This window comes from Cryptotermes secundus, unplaced genomic scaffold, assembly GCF_002891405.2.
Source record: "Cryptotermes secundus unplaced genomic scaffold, Csec_1.0 scaffold330, whole genome shotgun sequence".
Taxonomy (NCBI): Eukaryota; Metazoa; Arthropoda; class Insecta; order Blattodea; family Kalotermitidae; genus Cryptotermes; species Cryptotermes secundus.
The window spans coordinates 1,547,142-1,563,094 of NW_019734317.1; the positions used below are offsets into that span (position 1 = coordinate 1,547,142).

A 15,953-nucleotide genomic window follows, 5' to 3' on the forward strand; every position below is an offset into this window, starting at 1 on the left:
TCAGCAAATTGGAAGCAGTGCGTCCGGACCTTATGGAGAAGCAGCAGCAATAGAAAGGAGCTGGTCGGTGAAGATACATTTGATCTCTGACCTGGGGAGCATCACGACAGCATCAGTGGCAGGGCATCCTGGTTTGCAGGTCGACAACCGTAGACGGACAGGATAAAGCAGGATGCCACGAGGCCTGCAATTGTGACGTCATTCATAAATCTCACGCGCAACAACAAAACTACTGCAACCCGCGGAGCAGTGTGGCGGTCAGTATATAAGTGAGAAGTGTGGGGCAAGATCCGGGTAGTGAGTGGTACGAGGTGAACAACATGGGATTGCTTCACAAATGGACTGACATGATCGGCGACTTCAAACGTAATTTTTAATGTGTGACACGTTAAAAAGAATCCCAGTATTTGATTAACGTACTAAACTTGAAATTATATAAGTGTTTATAATTTTGAACTATCTTCTGGGACAGTTTACAAAATGTTTGGAGAAATGTTGGGCAGTTTATTAAATTATTTCTGGAAAATTTTAAAAGTGAATTAAATGAACAACAATTTAAACAACAATGACTGATATGACGATGTCTCTTGAAAATCAGTTTTTTAAAAAATAAGACAGTCTACAAAGCCTATGATCATAACGCATGACTGTGTGCTTGAAGATCCTATATTACAACACTGCGTTCAGTTGTATCCGTTTCATAAAAAAGTATAATTACTTTCAAATTATTACTACATGCACTTTATTATATTTATTGTATTGTATATTGTGTTATAGTCGATAAACCATTTCATTTTTAATTCAATGAAGTGAACGTATACAGATTTACTGCGAACATTGCTGTGAAGGGGAAATTAAAGAAAAGAAACTGGCATGAATGACGCCTCGACGCAACGAAATGACTTCAGTTGCATCGTTCATCGTATTAGGTAAGAACGTTACAAAAACAAGCAGCATATAATAATTGTCTATTGTTCTTTATAGGGTCATTCCGTGTGAAGTCATTCAGATAGGTCGCTCGACCATTTTTTAAAAAAAATATATACTTTGTACACTTAGGTCTACAGAATATATAAACAATTAAATACATCAGGCTTCCAACAGAATTAGAGAATGATAATTTTACGAAATATATCCGTTAAAGTAAAGTGACTTTCTGTGGAATATGCAACCGGGGAGCGATTCTAGGCACAGAGAAAAATACCGACATTCTCCCCTTGCAACCATCCGTGCCGGGTCTGGGGTTCGGGCTACGCTTTCTGCAATCCAGCATGTACCAGACCAACTTTCCTCGGGATAAAAACTGCTGAACTCTAAAGCTGATCACTATTTTATGTAGCGCCGAGAATATAAATGTGAGAAACTACACCTCCCATTATATCTTCATGACATGATACTAATTAACTAAATAAAAGTCACTTTCTCCGCTTAACTTTGTCATTACTCAATTCAGAAACAGTCATCTTCTCTCATATTTTCAAAACACTGTTACCTGTTATTGGACTTTTCTAAAAATCTGTTTTTCTTTTCATTCAAACGAACGGATATCAAGGAACAAAATTATTTTGGACCTAACGTGAAAGAAATAAAGGGGAAGGCTGAGGATATTGCACCAAAATATATTTTATATAACCCACGTTACATTATAGCAGTGAACAAATCAAGATTACTATGGACTTGAAGATGGGGGAGACAACAATACACGTATCAGTTTTGTCAGAAAGTTAATGATAATAAGCTAATTGGAAGATCAAGAAGATAGAATCAGAATATATATTATGAATTTGAAGTTGTGAATTAAATGAAATGAATACTAGGTTAGAGTATAAAGACGGGCTTCGATATTGTTATTGTAAAGAGAACTAATAATGAAATAATATCTGTCGAGTCACATTCATTGTTACACTGAGACAAATTCTGTAATAGAATTTCTCATATGTGAGAATTTTTGTAAGAAAATCAGCATACAAAATTACACTTACGTGAATGGATGGTTACTTTTCTTTATTTCGACGTGCCACATGTGCTCTACGTGAAATATAAAATTCCTTAATACACGTATATGAGTATTTACTCAAGAACATGGGGGTTGCTGTGGGCACCGTCGTTAAAGCATACTGATTTCAAAGTCGACAGTATTGTCCGAGGAGTCAAATCCCTTCTAACTTTGCCTGACTGAGGAGACAAATCCCCAGCAAGTTGATTTTGAAGAAATTTAAGGCTAACTAAATAATTAATGAATGAATGTATAAGGGGTGGGCCTTCTGGGCCTTTGCACCGGGACCTACAGTGATCTATTGTGCCTTAACTAAATAATTCACTCCGTGGAGCACAGTTTTTCTCAAGAAGCTGATAGCTGCATGACTAGTCAAGGAAGAGGTTCGTTTTATTATAATATTTAGCGATGAAAGATTTATGTAAAATATCATCCTTTCTCTTTGACTCCCTCGAAACTGTGGACTTGAATTATATCATATAAAAATAACACTATCTCATCCAGCAATGTCTTGGGTATACGGTGAAACATCATTCGAGATAAATTAGTTTTCACCTTAGTTATATAACGTAGGCCAGACCAGCGGCAGTTTTTATGTCAGCTACTCTAACAGACAGCTATCCACATTGAGGATGCTTTCCATTTTAGACTTAATCATCAAATTATTAAGTCCAGAATGTGAGATATTTTTTGAGAGTTTCAGAATAATGTCGAAAAGCATCAAACACATTCCTTGTCTGTCCATAATAGTACCCTAAATAGTACCAATTCCGGTTAAGAAAATCGGCCTGGTAGACCTGACCTAAACTTGTCGTGTCATTTTTTCTTGGGTTCATTTTAGGGCTGATTAACTGAGTCTTAAGTTCTTTCTGATTGTGTGTCTTCAATTATAAGATGACGTTATAACAGGCCTTTATCAGATCCAATCAATAAATATAAAAAAATGCATTTACATGTAGATAAGCATATTTCGATTGTCAAGGTAATGTATCCAGGGTCTTCTGATGAGTAATGTGTTTACATTTTGTTCATAAGTACAGCTATTAGATTTCATGCACTTATCCTGTGCATACTCCAGCATGTTTCAATCAGAACAGTGACCGCTTAGTGTTATCCTAAAAACAATATCTTAAATAAGGTGAAGTAACAGCAGATCAATTATCAGGATGTTTAGACTAAAGCCATGACTTTGTATCAACATCGACACTTTCGTATTATTTGAGAAGTGTTTTCTTCGTTAAAAAAGCGATAATAAAATCAACTTGCCGCTTGCTTTTGTAATGAATGTCCCCACACACTTGAAACCACTCCTCATTTCTTCATGTACCAACGCCACATCATATCAAACCGGTATATAGGTTAAATTGTCATTGTCAGCATCATGTGAGTAATATTTATTTTGAGTACTAACGTCCTGGATGTGACTCCTTATAATCTGATAGAAGTTTACCGACTTCTAAGAATTATGCCAAAGTTAATTCTTACTCTAAAGAATTGCTGTCCCAAAATCAGTATTTATCTCAAGCTCCTTCCGAGACAATCTGATGTGCATACCCAATTACAAAGCAGACATGCAATTCATATTTTTCCAGGCATTGCTGGTCATATCTTCATCGCAGCTTAGCGCCCCTAATGCTGATTACAATGGCCACTTGGAATAACATTTTTTCCCTTCTCGCTCCCACTTTGGAGCATAGAGCTGATTTCTCAGTTCCATGATCATTTTTACTGACGGTAGGACTCCTTGGGCGGATGATCAGCTCGTCGTAAGGCCTCTACCTAAACAGAGGACAGCACAAACACAGAATAAACACATACACACACCAAATATCCATGCCTTGTGTGGGATTCGAACCCGTGATCCCGGCTTCCGAGCAAGCGAAGACAGTACATGCCGTAGACCCCTCGGCTACCGTGGCCGTCTTGGAATAATATTAAGGTGATCAAATCAGGGATGATAAGCGGGGGGGGGGGGNCACAAGGAAGAGACGAGAAATGCAGACAATATATTACTGGGAAGACTTGAAGGGAAGAGACCACTTGGAATATCTAGGCATAGACAGGAGGACAGTATTAAAATAAAAGTTAAAAGAAATATGTTGTGAAGATGTGACTCAGGGTAGAACGCAATAAAGGATTCTTACGAACGCAGTAGTAACCCTTTCAGTTCTGATCCTTCTTGGGACATGGGGTAAATATTCACGTGTTGCGGTGGGTAGATCCGAAGGATCCGAAGGTTCTAATACATTGAACGAAACAGGACCTCGTACATCTGCACCGTTAACTAAAACGGTAGTGGAGTAGGAATAAGAAGAAGAAACAATGTTGTGGTTAACGAGTATTTTGCAGATTGTATATTCTGCTGAACGAATGGCTATAAACTACGTAATATTTTAACTGCTAGCACTTCCGGGTACGAGTAAACTCGGGCATACGGTGACGTCACATAGTCTCAATACATTTGCATTAGATGTTTGTCCACGTGAATATGTTTACAATGTTCTATCTCATTACGCTCCGCTGTGACGTCAGGCGATAGTAACCTTGATCATGATTAAGAACCTAGTTCACCGAAACCATATGAAGGCTTGAGAATGAATCACGAAGTCAAACCAGCACGTACTTGCGTCCTCTAGTAACACAAACCAGACACATTTTCCTCTAGCATCAAAACGATCCTGAACCGCGTCAGTCCAGTTCATATTATCACAACAAATTTCACTTTCTGTTTTAGTTTCATTTTAAATAATATAAAACACAAAAACAAACTCCGTGGCCTGTAGTCCGCAAGCGAACTATACCAACCGTGCGACAGCCGCTTGTCGGCGAAGTTAGTGCCAAATTTAGCGGATAGAGGGTGTCGCGTGGTCAGTACAACGAATCCCCACGGCCGTTAATTTCGGGTTTCTAGACCGGAGCCGCTATTTCCTTGAAATAGCTCCTCAATTATCCTCACGAGGCTGCGTGGACACCGTTCCAGACCCACTACTTCTCAGAAAATCTGATAGCGCCGGGAATCGGACCCGGGACCTCTGTATCTGTAGCCAGGAACTCTGACCACTAGACCACAGAGGCGATCTCTTTAAATAATATCATGGACTCATAAAACATAATAAATTATATCAATTTGATAGTCGCTCAGTCTGTCCCTGTCCTTTGTCTCTGTGTCCAACGCATCTTTCTGAAGCACTTCCAGATGGACGTTCTAATATGTAATTTGATCCACATGTGAAAATAGCGCTTATTTTTAAAGAGGATTCTTAAAAGGTAAAGTTGTTCCTGAGTTTAACTAATTAAGCACTACAGCATGAAGACGTATAGACGAGTGGATGTATAAATCCACGTTTTCAAGACTTCGGCACTAGTTGGAGGTGAGTGGTCCGGCTCCTTCACCCCCGGCGAAAGAGCCCTGGTTCATTTCCAACAGAAATATAAAATGAAACCGCTCTTTAAAATGCTATGCAACCTGAATATCAGTTCGTTAGGGTTGTGAACGAATAACCACAGGCTTCAGAAATGACACCCTTTGCTGAGAGTAGATCGCAACTGGCAGGTTACCGTGCGAGGATAGTGAGCGATAATACTCAGGACGTATTCCGTTTGAATTGAAACGTTTCGTGGTTTTCCCCAGTCTCTTCAGGTGAATGCCACGATACTATCTGAAAATAAACTACGGCTGCCTTTCAAAATTCTCACCATTCAATCGCATTTTCCTACCTCATTCGATTCTCTATAACGCCTGAATTTAGTTTTCGTCACCAAAATGCAGGACAAAACCATGATGTATGCGTAGCTATTAATTTCTTTGGAAGTATGGTAAAGCTGAAAACAAAAAAGATAAGCTGAAAAAACTGAGGGAATTGTTGCTGCCATTTAGCTCAGATACTTGATCTCCCAGTCTATCTAAAAACTTAAGAATTAAACATATGCAACTCTAATTGTATCTGTTGTCTTGAATGATTTTGAAACACGGCTTCTCGCTTGAGAGAAGCACGTAGCTTGAAGATAACTTAAAACAAATTGCTGAAGAGATTATGTGGGCCTAAGATGAAAATAGATACAACTGCATAACAAGGACCTTCACTTCTTGTAAACCTCACCTCCTTTTCGGTGAAGCGGAGTGCGAAGTCCGTGTCGCCTGTCCTGCGCGCACCTCTTGTTCGACCCATGTATCGACACTTCTCATCTTGCCTTCTGGTATGTTCTAGAAATCGCCGAAACCCAAGGTCACACAAGGATCTCTAAAACCTTCACGGGGGGTTACACTGTGCCTCTAAAGTAGTGAAATGCTATCGAGAGTACAGTTCAGTGCAGTGCAGAAGTAGACGAGTAAGTCATAAGTTAGCATTCAGTTAGTCAGAGAAGTTCCTTGGTGAAACAAAAAGCTAATTAGAGCAATAAGTCAGTTTTCTGTTCTGTTCAGTCATAAGAGGGGAACAGAAAGAAGAGCTTAGTGCATTGAGTGAGCAGTGACGTTGAAATGAAGTAACAAGTGGACAAAAAACTGGTATTAAGATCATAAGTGGTTACAGAGTGTGGGACAACAACAGCTCCATAAATCAATGATCTTTAATCTGCTATTAGAATTATCAAATCGGAGATCATGTAGTATGCATGCAGAAAATGAAAAGTGCGTATGAAATTGTAGTTAGAAATCATAAAGGGAAGTGATCTAGGCGTAGGTGGGAGAATAGCAATAAAAGATGTCTTAAAGAATAGGGCGTGTGGTGTAGACTGGTTTTTTACTGACTCAGGATAGGGGTCAGTGTCAGACTCGTTTAAAACACAGTAACAAACCTTTAGGTTCTGTGAAGGATAATTTCTCTATCAGCTGTCTGACTTTCGCCTTCTCATGGTCCGTGAATCATGGAGCTCTTTTCACAAATAAAATAAAATAAAACAGTTGAATTTGTAACATTCGTAACAGGACGCCTGAAATCCGTTCACATGAAAGCCACCTTACAAGCATTTTTAAAAATAAAATATGTATTTATAAACAAAAGGGAAATATTTATATTAATAAGCATATTTAAGAGAGGATCTGGAACTTTTGAATTGTTCCGTGGAACAATTAAAACGAAATTAAAAACTACGTACTCTTTCGCAATTAAATGTGCTTGCCAGGCCAATCAGTGGTCAATTCAAAAGAGGACACGGAGTTAAATCACACACCCCTTTCTTTGGCGAGGTATTTCAATTCCCAAGACATCTTATTGATGTAGGTCATTAATTACATATTTACGATTTTATTTTCAGGTGTTTTGCCAATAATCAGTACTGCACCAGCAATTGATGAAGGTGTGTTGTGGGTAAGTGCAGACACAGGCAGTATTAGGCAGACACAGGCAGTATTAGAGAAAACCAATGCTGATGCATTTGTGTCACCCCTCAAGATTTTTTACATTGAAATCTCAAAGGGTATTTATGGCATAAATATCGTGCTTGAGCCAGTTTAAGTTACGCTCTTCTGGCGTGTGATGCTTGTAGATGGATACACTGAAGTTGGAGGCAGCCGATTCCAAATACTGCAGTAAATAGGGCGTTATTTTAAAATGTTCTTAGGTTTTCCTATTTCCTTCTAGAAGCGTTCAAGCTCCACTTTTACAGTATTCAGCCAAAGGGAGTTTTCCTTTCAAGTTTCTATGTTGTCAGAATTTCACATCAAAACGAGGGCTTTTATTGCATAACGCAAAAAATATCTGATGCAATTTTTCTTCCTTATTCCATCAAAATCGGAGTGTCCACAAGTCCGGAAAGAAGGCGAACATGTGCAGGATCATGGAGATCAGAACAACGGATTGCTAGTATGCCTAGGGTCAATTGGTGTTCTCTAATATCAACAAATATGTTCTTGGTACGAGTACAAACAAACGTAGAATGCGTTACACGAAAGAAAAGCGGATAAGGGTACTCCTCTGTCTCGAGACAAGAACAAACAAACAGGCAACAACAACCATTTACATAGCTGTAAAATATTTATTTAGGGTATGCCAGTAATGACGCACCTCATGTACCTCGTCTACCTCACCTTCATGCGGTCCACTCTGTTCCCACAAACGAGGCTCCGGTGACCATGTCGTGGCGGTATAACTGTTCCAGCAATATTGGAGATAATTTCATAAGATCTATCTGGAGACGTTGGGAAGCAAAGCTGCAACTAGATTAGTCGTCAATGACCTGGTAACCTATCACAACGAAACTATCATTACTCGAAAATCTCTCAGTATAAATAGCCGACTGAACTAATGGGATGTGATTGTAGGAGATGGAAATGTTTAAAGAGATGAAATATTAAGATTGCAACATGGAATGTGAGGTAAATAACAAATAAAGTAAATAAATTGGCTAAAGAGCTAGAGGACTGAAACACAGGCACTGCTGTGAGATTTGAGGTGTTCACGACGTGACTATGACGATTATTATCCTGTAGGAACCCTTGTAGTCTATTGGGTCATTACCAAAATATTAGAGGAATCTGCTACCTCCATCTTTGGGGCTGAAGAGCAAGGTAAGCGTCTTTGGCACTGGAACTAGCTGCACTTCACCCAGGCTCTCCAGTTGACCTGAGTAGTTTTGGTATCAAACTCTGTTTTGGTTTCATAATCTGATTGCATCTTGACACCAAGACAATTGCAAGTTCTTCAGCTTCGGTATTTTCACCGTAAGGAGAATATTTGTGAAGTGTATTGCACATACAAAAAAGCGCAGGCCCTTATTTTATAATTACGAGTAAGAAGACTGCTCCAATATGGATGAAAAAGAGGTCATATTTTCTTTCTGCATACTTTAGACCTATAATGATCCACTGCGCTGTATTTGTTAGTGTAATCATGTTCCCACTAGTGCTGTATATGCCTGGAGTTGGCCCTTTCTTTTCAAGAGGTCTGGTCGTTTTCTGTAGTGGCCTTTGGGCTAGGGAGAGTTGTTGCGTTATTGCTGCTACCATGGTGTACTCCTTTCCTGGCCTGGTCACTTTGGATGCAGTGCTAAAGATGGAACTTAGGGGTCAGATAAGCTGCTTCTGCCATTGCCGATCTTTCTTGGCGCAGCTACACCTGTCATTGTCTTTCAGTTGCAGCAGTTTGAAATACTGGCACAGTTGTCCCTCTCCTGGCATTCTTGGTCAAGGTTGTCGGTGGCAATGGTACGTAGACATCATGGGGAGCTGCCTGCAGTAAATCCAAACGTGGTCAGAACACTGGTAGTTGTAATACTATGTTAAAAGTGTCTGGACCCTTTCTGCTTTGATCTTAAAATATTGGAAAGGGCGATTAAGTTCTGACTGTTCGCCAGAGTTACTAGGAAGGGCAGAAGTTATATTGTGGTTGATGGGCCCTGTGGTGAGGGTCATATGCCTGTCATTTGCTTCATGCTGTTACTTCAAGGCCAAATTCATGAAGGCTATGTCTTAGGACCAAAAGTTGATCAGAAGGTGTCAGGTTGTTTACTTAATAGAATGATCTTGCTTAGGATAAAAGGAAAACTGCTGCAAGTTATGTTCTGACAGGTGAGGCAACATGCCTTGTAGTCAACCACACTATGGAGAACCACTTAACTGTGGTTCAAATGGTCCACAGTGAAATGCGCAGAAGAAATTGTATATCTTTTTGAATGGATAAGAGATTAATTTGTGATGTCAAGATTATGGAGAATCGCTTCCATGATTTTTCTTCTGGCTGTCAAAGGATCCAAGGATGCTGCAGGTTGACTGTTAGATGGTGGTACAGCCTGAGCCTCTTTATCTGATATTTATTATGTACATTTGAAATCCTCATGGGAGCAAAGAATTACCTAGTTGATTCTGGTAGTGATTGCTGGGGTTCAAGTAGAGTTAACTTGTCTCTTTTCTCACTTGGTATGGCATTTTCTCTAAACAAACTGATTTTCTTCCTGTGGTGAGTAGAAGCAGGGGCTGGCAGTGTCTCACTTGACTTGTGGTCTGGTGACTCATGCTTGGAAACAAAAAATTAGAAGTACCAGATTTCTCTACAGTGAGCCACAATCAATTCTGTAGCTGAGTTGTAGTGCTACAATGTTGCACCACAACTCAGCTACAGATGCTACTGCTGAAATGCTGTAACAACACTCCAGCAATATCTTGACAACTCCTTTCTGTTTACAGGTTGGCAGACTTTTTTTCTACTTCTTCCTCTTCCTCCATGTTCAGGATCCATTTACCTTTGCCAACACTGAGCCCTGAAAAGGCACAACACAGCTTCAGAAAATTCATTAAAGCCAACATATCACATTGATTACTGGCCTTGCCTCCAGTGATTCAGTGATTCACATTGCCTCTCTAGGGTCTTGAACATCAGGCATGACCTGTGCTCTGTAACAGTAACATGGCATCCAACCATGGTCCTTTTCCAGTCATTCACGGCATCAATGTAACAGTCAACCATGCATCTAGGTCCCAGTCATGCAAGATTGATGGTCAATCAGTCCGTCTTCATGCTGATCACATTCTGGGGGGGGGGTCTCTCTCTCTTCATGACTGCTGTCTGTGATGAACTGGAATATCCTCTCTGATGATGACAGGACAGCTGTGATTCTAGTCAATAATCTTGGTCTGTGACTAATTTTTGTAGTATTTCCAGTTTTACATGCAGTATATTCATTATACACCGCTATAATATTTTCATTACATACATACATACATACATAGAACATATACAACGACTGTGTAAGTCCAGGTTTTATGTAGAAGATTGTGTTTTATCTTATATAGCTTATTCTATAATGGCAGCTTAGCTACTTGAGCAGCCATAAGTTTGGTTCCAAGTTTAGCTTCTTTTATTTTTGTGCTAGGCTCTACATTTTCATAAGAGGCACATACTTGTGTTTGCTTGATATTCTATGGCCTATGCTTGCTATCTCCATAGTTCTGCAATGTGATAATAGATGTATGGTAGCTTCAGAACTTTTTGCAAATCATAAATTGACATATGCATCAGAAAATTGTCAGTGATGGAGAGAGCATTGCCTTGCAAGTCTACAATTTCAACAAATGTGCATCTCCCACAAATTTTCAGGCACGGCAGGCAAAAGTCATTAAAGACTTATTGTTATATATTATTAACCTGCTGAATTTTGCAGTGGTTTTCTGAGGTATAGGAGCTGAATTATTATTTAAATTAACTTAATACTTGCAAAAGTTAATAAATTTTTGTAAGGACCTTAGTTTCCAAAATGTAAGAGGCAGAAATATAGTGGCAAAGATCACTAAAGTTGATGTATCTTTGACTGTAATTAAGCAAATTAAACTATATTGAAGGAGAGAGCAGTTGCCTGGTATAGTATGTGTATCTTACAATATATGAAACAATTTCTACATATTCCAGTACCTCAAATTCTGGAGGAAGAAAGTAAAATTACACAAGCTTATATATGAGTAGTATGTTTATTTGATTCTTTGCTATTTAACAATACTCTGTCATGGGTAAGATTTATACATATAGAGTTAAATGAAAATGGCATTTTGACATATATGTTAAAAACAAAATATACTCTGAAATTGTGTAAATTTACCTTGTTCAGACAAAAAAAATATATCTGGTTGTAATTCTCAAGGGGCCTGGTGCCAAGATGAACTGACTGGCGGTAAACCATCAGTTGTAAAGTAACTTTGATTTTGACTTTGAATTAGAGTCAGTTAGTAAAATATGAGGAGCTTAAACCTGGAGGTGGTCAAGGTCACGACCGTTCAAGTGACTATCTGCCACCATAGCTTAAGATAATTAAGATAGGCATGATCTGCTTTGCTAAACCTACTCTGAAAGAGGATTTGCACATAGTGGAAAAAGCAAGATTTTTCAGTAACATACTATGTGAGTGATACGTACACTTGACAAAGGAGAAGACTTTATATAAGAGACAAACCCATCCTTCTGTCAGAAATGTTACAAAAGCACTACCACTGTAAGGGTTCAATTGCAAAAAAATAACCCTCTGGTCATGAATGTCAAGGGGCTTGGCACCAAGATGAACTGACTGGCAGTAAACCACCAGTAATAAAATAACATTGGTTTTGTTTTTCTCTTTGAGTTACTTAGTAGAGTAAACTTGCATGACTCCAAGAGATGTGAGACAGTAAATATGGTCATGAGTCACAAGGGACTCAGAATCAGAATCTCTGGGCTGGCAAGGGCCAGCAGCAATTTACCAGACAGCCAGACAGAGTCAGTCAAGAATTGCTATAAGTGAGGCAGGGGATAGTTTGGGAATCCAGAGTATGGGGAATATCCACTGTTGGAAGCAGCTACCGAGCAATGGTTAGGAAGACTGAGAAGACTTTATGTGTTCTGTAGTTATAGTGATTTTTGGAGAATGTAACTCAGTGAGATGGTCATAGTTATTTGTGTTTACGTTCTGTGAGAGTAGAACAAAAACAATCATCAGTCCAAAACCTGTCTATAGTCATGGCCTGATCAGTGGAGGGAGTCTATTATTGTACCAATTCCCAAGAAGGGTGATAAAACTGACTGTAGTAAATATCGTGGGCTATCACTGCTATCAACTTCATACAAAACTTTATCCAATATTCTTTTCTCAAATTTAAGTCCATACATAGATGAAATTATTGGGGATCATCAGTGTGGGTTTCAATCGAACAGCTCAACTACTGATCAACTCTTCTGCATTCATTAGATTCTCGAGAAAAAATGGGACTACAATGAGACAGTACATCAGTTATTCTTAGATTTCAAGAAACACTATGATTTGGTTAGAAGGGAAGTACTGTATAACATTCTGATAGAGTTTGGGGTACCCATGAAACTAGTTAGGCTGGTTAAAATGTGTTTAAATAAAATGTATATTAAAGTCCACATAGATAAATATTTGTCTGATAATTTTCCTATCCAGAATGGTCTAAATGCTTTATCGCCACTGTTTATCAACTTTGCTTTAGAAAGGTCCAGGAAAACCAGGTGAGACTGAAATTAAATGGGACACATCAGCTGTTGGTCTACGCTGATGATGTGAATCTACTGGGTGATAATGTAGAAATCATAAAGAAAAACACACAAACTTTAAATGATGCTAGTAAGGAGTTTGTTCTAGAAGTAAACACAAAGAAAACTAAGTACATGTTGCTGTCTTGTCATCAGAATGCAAAGAAAAATCATGATATAAAGATAGGTAACAGATGCTCTGAAAATGTGGCACAGTTCAGATATTTGGGAACGACTATAACTGATCAAAACATGATTCAGGAGGAAATTAAGAGGAGATCGAATCTGGGTACTGCTTGCTGCTATTCAGTCCAGAATGTCTTGTCTTCTCGTCTGCTGTTCAAAAACATAAAAATTAGAATATACAAAACTATAATTTTGCCTGTGCTTCTGTATGGGTGTGAAACTTGGTCTCTGATATTAGGGGAGGAACATAGACTGAGGGTGTTTGAGAACAGGGTGTTGAGGAGAATATTTGGACCGAACAGGGATGAAGTGACAGGAGGTTGGAGAAAACTGCATAATGAGGAGCTTCATAACTTGTACTCTTCTCCAAGTATAATTAGAATGATCAAGTCAAGTAGGATGCGGTAGGCTGGGCATGTAGCACAAATGAAAAAAAAAATAGGAATGCATGTAGCATATTTTTGGGAAAGCCAGAAGGAAAGAGACTGCAGGGAAGACCAAGGCATAGGTGGATGGACAATATTAAAATGGATCTTAGAGAGATAGTATGGGATGGTATGGATTGGATCGATCTGGCTCAGAATAAGGGCCAGTTGTGGGCTCTTGTGAGCAGAGTAATGAACCTGAGGGTTCAATAAAATGCTGGGAAGTACTTGAGTAGGTGCACAATTGGTGGCTTCTCAAGAGGGGCTCAGCTCCATGTGTGAATAAGTAAGTGAGTTAGTGAGTCACTATAAAATCGTGACAATATAAGAATAAGATTGCAAATTTTAATCATTACTTCAAGTTTCTAGAATACTATAATGCATAAGTGCTTCATTTCAGTTCATACAAGGGACTAGAGCAATGGTTCTCAAAATGTGGTCTGTAAAACCCTAGGGGTCCATGAGATTTTTTTTTTATCTTCCTAATGTAAGTTAGAAGGAAAACATGCTGTATTGAATATTTTTAATATTTTACATAATCTGTTTATATGGAATAACTGATTAACAAATATTTTGGACCTTGAAGTGCATACAGATATCTATGCTAGTTACATACTCGTAGTGGTTACTCATATATCATTAAACAATTGCGGTACAATTGTAACAGGCATTTAACAGGTTTTAAATATGGTACAAACATTAAAACATTTTAAACACATTATTTTATTTGAATATATTTTAAGTTGATATGCACATACTTTAAATATGGTAGAATGAGGGGCCCTCGAATTTGTAGTAGGGAGTCCACAGACTAAAAAATTTGAGAACCATTGGCTGGAAAATGAAAGCCTAAGAAACACTGGACTAGAGAATTATAATTTACCTGGTTAAAATTATGTCATATTTAGATACTGGGGGAAAGTAACAGTTCAGATGAAGCTTCTGTGGCTCTTCTTGTTGGCTCTGAAGGGGACTATTTGTCATTCTCCTGCAATGAGAAGGAAGATGGGTTGTACCGAGATCCAGCCTCTTGCAGCCTTTATTACAGGTGAGATGGCATGAATAAAATATTTTAGGTCATGACTTGCATTTAACATAATAAACCATTTGGCCCTTTATATATTGGTCTCACATTTAAGTTAATTAAACTGTTATTCAATTATGGCTCAATTGCATTTAACTGATGCACACGACAAAGAATAAAGCATAAAATAAAAAATAAATGAATATCACATATTGACAAAACTAAACTAATGAAATTTGGTGATATGAACAAATGTATCATACTTTTGTACAAACCTAATTGGTGTTCACATTGTAAACTCGGCGTATAGATCCAACGAAAAATCAACATTTATAAAATTTTACACAGAAATAATTGATACCATATGAATATTATTAATTAATAGAAAATTTTGCAGATTATTTTTGAACAGACTTCTCTTATGTAGGAAACTATTGAGTGAAGAGAATTGTATCAAATACTGATACTTTAGAGCCTATAAAATTTTATTTATTTTATTATCAATAAAGTGTTTTCATAAGGTTTGCATTATGTAATTTCTTCTGTTCATTCAAAATAGATGATGTGGGAAACTCCCACAATCCAACAGACAACTCCTACTCCTTCAGTCACACAGACAGCTCAAATTCCTTCAGTCAGACAGACAGCTCCTTTCCCTTAGTCCTTCCAGGTGAATGGCTGGATGTACCTCGAAGGGTGAGAGACATTTGCTTCATCTCCCAATTTTATCTTCATAAAAATCCTTACACTTCATTCAATGCTAAACAACTTCTGCAGCTCATATAATTTGCAATTCATTTACTTATTTCTTTATTGGTAATGATACTTTCACTCCCAAGCAGAAAAGGCATTCCCCATCCCTAATTTTTATTTATTTTTTTATTGTTATAATAAATATTTTATTAAATTTAAAATATAAAACATATTTATTATAAAAATAATATTATTTATTATTTTTATAGTATATTTTTTTTAATTTAAAATATAAAAATACATTTATTATACATATAAAAAAAATAAAAATTGGGTATGGGGAATGTCTTTTCTTCTTGGGAGTGAAAGTATCATTACCAATAAAGAAATAAGTAAATAAATTGCAAAATTATATGAGCTGCAGAAGTTGTTTAGCATTGAATGAAGTGTAAGGATTTTTATGAAGATAAAATTGGGAGATGAAGCAAATGTCTCTCACCCTTCGAGGTACATCCAGCCATTCACCTGGAAGGACTAAGGGAAAGGAGCTGTCTGTCTGACCAAAGGAGTCTGAGGTGTCTGCTTATGTGACCGAAGGAGTAGGAGTTGTCTGTTGGACTGTGGGAGGATCACACACAAGTTTGGCAGTTTTTTCAAAAAGCTATAAATCATCATCA

The 15,953-nt window shown here is 37.9% G+C and overlaps 1 protein-coding gene across 1 annotated transcript in view; it reads left to right on the forward strand.

Moving 5' to 3' along the window:
• The first annotated feature begins 286 nt into the window (after positions 1 to 286).
• LOC111868573 overlaps positions 287 to 15,953 on the forward strand; it is a 24,009-nt gene continuing 8,342 nt past the window's right edge. Inside the window, exons 1-3 of the mRNA XM_023859339.2 lie at positions 287 to 929; positions 7,253 to 7,305; positions 14,468 to 14,607. Coding sequence (XP_023715107.1) covers positions 878 to 929; positions 7,253 to 7,305; positions 14,468 to 14,607 — 245 coding nt within the window. The 5' untranslated portion in view covers positions 287 to 877. The remainder of the gene's footprint in view (positions 930 to 7,252; positions 7,306 to 14,467; positions 14,608 to 15,953) is intronic.